This window comes from Leptodactylus fuscus, unplaced genomic scaffold (assembly GCF_031893055.1).
Source record: "Leptodactylus fuscus isolate aLepFus1 unplaced genomic scaffold, aLepFus1.hap2 HAP2_SCAFFOLD_1146, whole genome shotgun sequence".
In the NCBI taxonomy this organism is placed as follows: Eukaryota; Metazoa; Chordata; class Amphibia; order Anura; family Leptodactylidae; genus Leptodactylus; species Leptodactylus fuscus.
The window spans coordinates 18,486-28,431 of record NW_027439974.1 but is presented as its reverse complement, the minus strand read 5'-3'; the positions used below and the strand labels follow the sequence as shown (position 1 = coordinate 28,431).

General features: G+C 54.9%; 1 protein-coding gene across 1 annotated transcript; it reads right to left on the bottom strand.

Annotated features, from left to right (window-relative positions):
• Positions 1-231: 231 nt before the first annotated feature.
• Positions 232-2,544, bottom strand: STRAP (serine/threonine kinase receptor associated protein; the record flags this gene model as incomplete). Its single annotated transcript, XM_075261350.1, is given in 5 exon segments — positions 232-305; positions 433-514; positions 601-638; positions 640-737; positions 2,387-2,544. Coding segments are annotated over 5 exon segments (404 nt in total), but the record flags the coding sequence as incomplete, so codon positions are not given.
• Between the last annotated feature and the right edge of the window lie 7,402 nt (positions 2,545-9,946).

Below are 9,946 nucleotides of genomic sequence, written 5' to 3'. Positions count from 1 at the left end.
ATTTCTAGTTACACCCAAGGGGTGTCGGGAACGCAGCAGCTGTTTTTCACCCAGAGAAGGGGTCCTCATGTATATATTGGGGGTCCTCCCATGGTGAGATCTATATGTATCCCCTTCTTCTGCCTGTTGTATTCATTGTACTATACTATGGGTCGCTTTGTGTTTCTTCTTTTTGTTTTTGAGTACCACATTTGTGTGTGTCACAACAAGTGCCCCCTCCCCCACACGTACCGGGCCTCAGGTTTGCTTAAGTCATAAATCCGCAGCAACTTGTCCTGTCCGCCTGTCAGCAGGTGATTACTGTCCTGGAAAATAAAGAGACAGCGCCCCTATGAGGACAAGGGAGTGTACTGCACAGCCTTAGAACAAAGCCCCCTCCTGCCCCCGCTGGCACAATCCTCCCCCCCCCCCCCCCCCCCTGCTGACACTCACCTGAGTGAAGTCCACACTTTTCACTATGTGCTTATGAGCTAAAGTGATGAGCTCATCACCGGTCACCGCGTCCCACACCTTACTACAGAGAAAGATGGCTGTTACTGATGACATCATCACAGCGACTGCATCCAGAGACGCCTGCCATTGTTATCAGCCTCTACTTACGCTGTGAAGTCCGCTGCGGCCGTGGCGGCTTTGGTGGTCGTTCTTATTCAGGGTGGCTCCCCACACCGCCCCCTTGTGGCCAAGAAATGTTCCAATCCAGTCTCCGGTGTCCCCCTGACGCAACATCGGCTTCCCATCTGTAAGGACACAAGGTTGGAGGTGGGGTGCAACCGGAGCTGGGCCCCTATAAGGTACAGCCACTGCCCCCCAATGTATAACAGGAGCTGGGGGCCCCCTCTAAGGCACATCCAACCCCCAAATATGCAATAGGACCTGTGCAGTACAAAGGCTCAGTCACAGCAGGCCTATAGTGAGCTCGGCCCCCTGAATCTACAGCAGGAGGGGGGGATGAGTGTTACTTATAGCGAGGAGGGGGTACCTATAGTAAAGGGAGATGCCAGTACCTATAGTGAGGATTGGGGTACCTATAGTAAAGGGAGATGCCAGTACCTATAGTGAGGATTGGGGTATCTATAGTAAAGGAAGTCCCCAGTACCTATAGTGAGGTCGGCCCCCTGAATCTACAGCAGGGGGGGGTTGGCGTGTTACCTATAGCAAGGAGGGAAGTACCTATAGTAAAGGGGGCCCCCAATACCTATAGTGAGGAGGGGGGTACGTATAGTAAAGGGGGCCCCCAGTACCTATAGTGAGGAGGGGGCCCCCAGTACCTATAGTGAGGAGGGGGCCCCCAGTACCTATAGTGAGGAGGGGGCCCCCCCAGTACCTATAGTGAGGAGGGGGCCCCCCCAGTACCTATAGTGAGGAGGGGGCCCCCCAGTACCTATAGTGAGGAGGGGGTCCCCAGTACCTATAGTGAGGAGGGGGTCCCCAGTACCTATAGTGAGGAGGGGGTCCCCAGTACCTATAGTGAGGAGGGGGTCCCCAGTACCTATAGTGAGGAAGGGGTCCCCAGTACCTATAGTGAGGAGGGGGTCCCCAGTACCTATAGTGAGGAGGGGGTCCCCAGTACCTATAGTGAGGAGGGGGCCCCCAGTACCTATAGTGAGGAAGGGGTCCCCAGTACCTATAGTGAGGAGGGGGTCCCCAGTACCTATAGCGAGGAGGGGGCCCCCAGTACCTATAGCGAGGAGGGGGTCCCCAGTACCTATAGTGAGGAGGGGGCCCCCAGTACCTATAGTGAGGAGGGGGTCCCCAGTACCTATAGTGAGGAGGGGGTCCCCAGTACCTATAGTGAGGAGGGGGCCCCCAGTACCTATAGTGAGGAGGGGGCCCCCAGTACCTATAGCGAGGAGGGGGCCCCCAGTACCTATAGCGAGGAGGGGGCCCCCAGTACCTATAGCGAGGAGGGGGCCCCCAGTACCTATAGCGAGGAGGGGGCCCCCAGTACCTATAGCGAGGAGGGGGCCCCCAGTACCTATAGCGAGGAGGGGGCCCCCAGTACCTATAGCGAGGAGGGGGCCCCCAGTACCTATAGCGAGGAGGGGGCCCCCAGTACCTATAGCGAGGAGGGGGTCCCCAGTACCTATAGTGAGGAGGGGGTCCCCAGTACCTATAGTGAGGAAGGGGTCCCCAGTACCTATAGCGAGGAGGGGGCCCCCAGTACCTATAGCGAGGAGGGGGCCCCCAGTACCTATAGCGAGGAGGGGGCCCCCAGTACCTATAGCGAGGAGGGGGTCCCCAGTACCTATAGCGAGGAGGGGGTCCCCAGTACCTATAGCGAGGAGGGGGTCCCCAGTACCTATAGCGAGGAGGGGGTCCCCAGTACCTATAGTGAGGAGGGGGCCCCCAGTACCTATAGCGAGGAGGGGGGTCCCCAGATTCTCACCTTTGCAGGCGCTGATGAGGAAATAGCCGTACGGGGTGATACCGGAGAAAGCCAAATCCACCACCGGCCGGGTGTGCCCGGAGCAGGTCAACGGGGTCTGCCGCATCGCCATGGTCGCCACACAACAGCTGCCGCACGCCACCGGAAACCACGTCCCGGAAATAGTATACTGCACCGGAAATAGCGTGTCGGAATACGAAGGCTGTGAGAAGTGAGGGCGGAAGTGACTGTTTCCGCCCACATGTGACGTCATGGAGGTGGGAACCAGAAGCCTGCAGTCCCCGCCCTGTGTAGAGACTCTGGAGGACTACAACTCCCATCCTAACCTACAGGACCGGACTCATGACGCGGTAATACTATATTCACAACGTCATTATCATGGATGAAAACACCATAAACACACGAAGAGAAACGCATTGTGTAACCATAGACTAAAGTGTTTTCATCTGCAGCACGTTGTGTGAACACTGATCTAAACTGTGATATCAGCCAAGACCATAGAGGGCGACCCCCAAATATACCGTACCCCTCCCCCAGGGCAGGCAGAAGACAGCGCCAAAGACCGGCCGCAACAATCAGCCATGACCATAGAGGGCGACCCCCAAATATACCGTACCCCTCCCCCAGGGCAGGCAGAAGACAGCGCCAAAGACCGGCCGCAACAATCAGCCAAGACCATTGAGGGCGACCCCCAAAAATACCGTACCCCTCCCCCAGGGCAGACAGAACACAGCGCCAAAGACCGGCCGCAACAATCAGCCAAGACCATTGAGGGCGACCCCCAAATATACCGTACCCCTCCCCCAGGGCAGGCAGAAGACAGCGCCAAAGACCGGCCGCAACAATCAGCCATGACCATTGAGGGCGACCCCCAAATATACCGTACCCCTCCCCCAGGGCAGACAGAACACAGCGCCAAAGACCGGCCGCAACAATCAGCCAAGACCATTGAGGGCGACCCCCAAATATACCGTACCCCTCCCCCAGGGCAGGCAGAAGACAGTGACCCCCAATGACCGGCCGCAAGACCATAGAGGGCGACCCCCAAATATACCGTACCCCTCCCCCAGGCCAGGCAGGAGACAGCGCCAAAGACCGGCCGCAACAATCAGCCATGGCCATAGAGGGCGACCCCCAAATATACCGTACCCCTCCCCCAGGCCAGGCAGGAGACAGCGCCAAAGACCGGCCGCAACAATCAGCCATGGCCATAGAGGGCGACCCCCAAATATACCGTACCCCTCCCCCAGGGCAGGCAGAACACAGCGTCAAAAACCGGCCGCAAGACCATAGAGGGCGACCCCCAAATATACCGTACCCCTCCCACAGGGCAGGCAGAAGACAGCGCCAAAGACCGGCCGCAACAATCAGCCATGACCATAGAGGGCGACCCCCAAATATACCGTACCCCTCCCACAGGGCAGGCAGAAGACAGCGCCAAAGACCGGCCGCAACAATCAGCCAAGACCATAGAGGGCGACCCCCAAATATACCGTACCCCTCCCCCAGGACAGGAAGAAGACAGTGACCCCCAAAGATATTGTATCTACATCTCCTCAGTACAGGTGACATCTATATGTGTGTCCTGTGGAGGTGTCTGAGGACTCTGCATGTTACACGTGTGTCCTGTGGAGGTGTCTGAGGACTCTGCATGTTACACGTGTGTCCTGTGGAGGTGTCTGAGGACTCTGCATGTTACTCGTGTGTCTTGTGGAGGTGTCTGAGGACTCTCTGCATGTTACACGTGTGTCCTGTGGAGGTGTCTGAGGACTCTCTGCATGTTACACGTGTGTCCTGTGGAGGTGTCTGAGGACTCTGTATGTTATACGTGTGTCCTGTGGAGGTGTCTGAGGACTCTGCATGTTACACGTGTGTCCTGTGGAGGTGTCTGAGGACTCTGCATGTTACACGTGTGTCCTGTGGAGGTGTCTGAGGACTCTTCATGTTACACGTGTGTCCTGTGGAGGTGTCTGAGGACTCTCTGCATGTTACACGTGTGTCCTGTGGAGGTGTCTGAGGACTCCGCATGTTACTTGTGTGTCCTGTGGAGGTGTCTGAGGACTCTGCATGTTACTTGTGTGTCCTGTGGAGGTGTCTGAGGACTCCGCATGTTAGACGTGTGTCCTGTGGAGGTGTCTGAGGACTCTGCATGTTACACGTGTGTCCTGTGGAGGTGTCTGAGGACTCTCTGCATGTTACACGTGTGTCCCGTGGGGGTGTCTGAGGACTCTGCATGTTACACGTGTGTCCTGTGGAGGTGTCTGAAGACTCTGCATGTTATTCGTGTGTCCTGTGGAGGTGTCTGAGGACTCTCTGCATGTTACTCGTGTGTCCTGTGGAGGTGTCTGAGGACTCTGCATGTTACACGTGTGTCCTGTGGAGGTGTCTGAGGACTCTGCATGTTAGACGTGTGTCCTGTGGAGGTGTCTGAGGACTCCGCATGTTACACGTGTGCCCTGTGGAGGTGTCCGAGGACTCTGCATGTTACACGTGTGTCCTGTGGAGGTGTCTGAGGACTCTGTATGTTATACGTGTGTCCTGTGGAGGTGTCTGAGGACTCTGCATGTTACTCGTGTGTCCTGTGGAGGTGTCTGAGGACTCTGCATGTTACACGTGTGTCCTGTGGAGGTGTCTGAGGACTCTGCATGTTACACGTGTGTCCTGTGGAGGTGTCTGAGGACTCTCTGCATGTTACACGTGTGTCCCGTGGGGGTGTCTGAGGACTCTGCATGTTACACGTGTGTCCTGTGGAGGTGTCTGAGGACTCTGCATGTTACTCGTGTGTCTTGTGGAGGTGTCTGAGGACTCTCTGCATGTTACACGTGTGTCCTGTGGAGGTGTCTGAGGACTCTGCATGTTACACGTGTGTCCTGTGGAGGTGTCTGAGGACTCTCTGCATGTTACACGTGTGTCCCGTGGGGGTGTCTGAGGACTCTGCATGTTACACGTGTGTCCTGTGGAGGTGTCTGAGGACTCTCTGCATGTTACACGTGTGTCCTGTGGAGGTGTCTGAGGACTCTCTGCATGTTACATGTGTGTCCTGTGGAGGTGTCTGAGGACTCTCTGCATGTTACACGTGTGTCCTGTGGAGGTGTCTGAGGACTCTGCATGTTACTTGTGTGTCCTGTGGAGGTGTCTGAGGACTCTGCATGTTACTTGTGTGTCCTGTGGAGGTGTCTGAGGACTCCGCATGTTAGACGTGTGTCCTGTGGAGGTGTCTGAGGACTCTTCATGTTACACGTGTGTCCTGTGGAGGTGTCTGAGGACTCTGCATGTTACACGTGTGTCCTGTGGAGGTGTCTGAGGACTCTCTGCATGTTACACGTGTGCCCTGTGGAGGTGTCTGAGGACTCTGCATGTTACACGTGTGTCCTGTGGAGGTGTCTGAGGACTCTCTGCATGTTGCACGTGTGTCCCGTGGGGGTGTCTGAGGACTCTGCATGTTACACGTGTGTCCTGTGGAGGTGTCTGAGGACTCTGCATGTTATTCGTGTGTCCTGTGGAGGTGTCTGAGAACTCTCTGCATGTTACTCGTGTGTCCTGTGGAGGTGTCTGAGGACTCTGCATGTTACACGTGTGTCCTGTGGAGGTGTCTGAGGACTCTGCATGTTACTCGTGTGTCCTGTGGAGGTGTCTGAGGACTCTCTGCATGTTACACGTGTGTCCTGTGGAGGTGTCTGAGGAATCTCTGTATGTTATACGTGTGTCCTGTGGAGGTGTCTGAGGACTCTGCATGTTACTTGTGTGTCCTGTGGAGGTGTCTGAGGACTTTGCATGTTACATGTGTGTCCTGTGGAGGTGTCTGAGGACTCTGCATGTTACACGTGTGTCCTGTGGAGGTGTCTGAGGACTCTTCATGTTACACGTGTGTCCTGTGGAGGTGTCTGAGGACTCTTCATGTTACACGTGTGTCCTGTGGAGGTGTCTGAGGACTCTGCATGTTACACGTGTGTCCTGTGGAGGTGTCTGAGGACTCTGCATGTTACTCGTGTGTCCTGTGGAGGTGTCTGAGGACTCTCTGCATGTTACACGTGTGTCCTGTGGAGGTGTCTGAGGACTCTGCATGTTACTCGTGTGTCCTGTGGAGGTGTCTGAGGACTCTCTGCATGTTACATGTGTGTCTTGTGGAGGTGTCTGATGACTCTGCATGTTACATGTGTGTCCTGTGGAGGTGTCTGAGGACTCTGCATGTTACACGTGTGTCCTGTGGAGGTGTCTGAGGACTCTGCATGTTACTCGTGTGCCCTGTGGAGGTGTCTGAGGACTCTGCATGTTACACGTGTGTCCTGTGGAGGTGTCTGAGGACTCTCTGCATGTTACACGTATGTCCCGTGGGGGTGTCTGAGGACTCTGCATGTTACACGTGTGTCCTGTGGATGTGTCTGAGGACTCTGCATGTTACATGTGTGTCCTGTGGAGGTGTCTGAGGATTCTGCATGTTAGACGTGTGTCCTGTGGAGGTGTCTGAGGACTCCGCATGTTACACGTGTGCCCTGTGGAGGTGTCTGAGGACTCTGCATGTTACACGTGTGTCCTGTGGAGGTGTCTGAGGACTCTCTGCATGTTACACGTGTGTCCTGTGGAGGTGTCTGAGGACTCTGCATGTTACACGTGTGTCCTGTGGAGGTGTCTGAGGACTCTGCATGTTACATGTGTGTCCCGTGGAGGTGTCTGAGGACTCTGCATGTTAGACGTGTGTCCTGTGGAGGTGTCTGAGGACTCCGCATGTTACACGTGTGCCCTGTGGAGGTGTCTGAGGACTCTGCATGTTACACGTGTGTCCTGTGGAGGTGTCTGAGGACTCTGCATGTTATTCATGTGTCCTGTGGAGGTGTCTGAGGACTCTCTGCATGTTACTCGTGTGTCCTGTGGAGGTGTCTGAGGACTCTGCATGTTACACGTGTGTCCTGTGGAGGTGTCTGAGGACTCTCTGCATGTTACACGTGTGTCCCGTGGGGGTGTCTGAGGACTCTGCATGTTACACGTGTGTCCTGTGGAGGTGTCTGAGGACTCTGCATGTTACACGTGTGTCCTGTGGAGGTGTCTGAGGACTCTCTGCATGTTACACGTGTGTCCTGTGGAGGTGTCTGAGGACTCTCTGCATGTTACACGTGTGCTGTGGAGGTGTCTGAGGAATCTCTGTATGTTATATGTGTGTCCTGTGGAGGTGTCTGAGGACTCTGCATGTTACTCGTGTGTCTTGTGGAGGTGTCTGAGGACTCTCTGCATGTTACACGTGTGTCCTGTGGAGGTGTCTGAGGACTCTGCATGTTACACGTGTGTCCTGTGGAGGTGTCTGAGGACTCTGCGTGTTACTGGTGTGTCCTGTGGAGGTGTCTGAGGACTCTCTGCATGTTACTCGTGTGTCCTGTAGAGGTGTCTGAGGACTCTCTGCATGTTACACGTGTGTCCTGTGGAGGTGTCTGAGGACTCTGCATGTTACACGTGTGTCCTGTGGAGGTGTCTGAGGACTCTGCATGTTACACGTGTGTCCTGTGGAGGTGTCTGAGGACTCTCTGCATGTTACACGTGTGTCCTGTGGAGGTGTCTGAGGACTCTGCATGTTACACGTGTGTCCTGTGGAGGTGTCTGAGGACTCTGCATGTTACACGTGTGTCCTGTGGAGGTGTCTGAGGACTCTTCATGTTACACGTGTGTCCTGTGGAGGTGTCTGAGGACTCTGCATGTTACTTGTGTGTCCTGTGGAGGTGTCTGAGGACTCTGCATGTTACACGTGTGTCCTGTGGAGGTGTCTGAGGACTCTGCATGTTACTTGTGTGTCCTGTGGAGGTGTCTGAGGACTCTGCATGTTACACGTGTGTCCTGTGGAGGTGTCTGAGGACTCTCTGCATGTTACACGTGTGTCCTGTGGAGGTGTCTGAGGACTCTTCATGTTACATGTGTGTCCTGTGGAGGTGTCTGAGGACTCTGCATGTTACACGTGTGTCCTGTGGAGGTGTCTGAGGACTCTGCATGTTACACGTGTGTCCTGTGGAGGTGTCTGAGGACTCTGCATGTTACACGTGTGTCCTGTGGAGGTGTCTGAGGACTCTCTGCATGTTACACGTGTGCTGTGGAGGTGTCTGAGGACTCTGCATGTTACTTGTGTGTCCTGTGGAGGTGTCTGAGGACTCTGCATGTTACACGTGTGTCCTGTGGAGGTGTCTGAGGACTCTCTGCATGTTACACGTGTGTCCTGTGGAAGTGTCTGAGGACTCTTCATGTTACATGTGTGTCCTGTGGAGGTGTCTGAGGACTCTGCATGTTACACGTGTGTCCTGTGGAGGTGTCTGAGGACTCTGCATGTTACACGTGTGTCCTGTGGAGGTGTCTGAGGACTCTGCATGTTACACGTGTGTCCTGTGGAGGTGTCTGAGGACTCTCTGCATGTTACACGTGTGCTGTGGAGGTGTCTGAGGACTCTGCATGTTACACGTGTGTCCTGTGGAGGTGTCTGAGGACTCTGCATGTTACACGTGTGTCCTGTGGAGGTGTCTGAGGACTCTCTGCATGTTACACGTGTGTCCTGTGGAGGTGTCTGAGGACTCTTCATGTTACATGTGTGTCCTGTGGAGGTGTCTGAGGACTCTGCATGTTACTCGTGTGTCCTGTGGAGGTGTCTGAGGACTCTGCATGTTACACGTGTGTCCTGTGGAGGTGTCTGAGGACTCTGCATGTTACTCGTGTGTCCTGTGGAGGTGTCTGAGGACTCTGCATGTTACACGTGTGCCCTGTGGAGGTGTCTGAGGACTCTGCATGTTACTCGTGTGTCCTGTGGAGGTGTCTGAGGACTCTGCATGTTACACGTGTGTCCTGTGGAGGTGTCTGAGGACTCTCTGCATGTTACACGTGTGCTGTGGAGGTGTCTGAGGACTCTGCATGTTACACGTGTGTCCTGTGGAGGTGTCTGAGGACTCTGCATGTTACACGTGTGTCCTGTGGAGGTGTCTGAGGACTCTCTGCATGTTACACGTGTGTCCTGTGGAGGTGTCTGAGGACTCTTCATGTTACATGTGTGTCCTGTGGAGGTGTCTGAGGACTCTGCATGTTACTCGTGTGTCCTGTGGAGGTGTCTGAGGACTCTGCATGTTACACGTGTGTCCTGTGGAGGTGTCTGAAGACTCTTCATGTTACACGTGTGTCCTGTGGAGGTGTCTGAGGACTCTTCATGTTACATGTGTGTCCTGTGGAGGTGTCTGAGGACTCTGCATGTTACACGTGTGTCCTGTGGAGGTGTCTGAGGACTCTTCATGTTACACGTGTGTCCTGTGGAGGTGTCTGAGGACTCTTCATGTTACATGTGTGTCCTGTGGAGGTGTCTGAGGACTCTGCATGTTACTCGTGTGTCCTGTGGAGGTGTCTGAGGACTCTGCATGTTACACGTGTGTCCTGTGGAGGTGTCTGAGGACTCTGCATGTTACACGTGTGTCCTGTGGAGGTGTCTGAGGACTCTGCATGTTACACGTGTGTCCTGTGGAGGTGTCTGAGGACTCTGCATGTTACATGTGTGTCCTGTAGAGGACCCTGTAATGTATGTTGGTCCGTGTAGGAGCAGAGGAG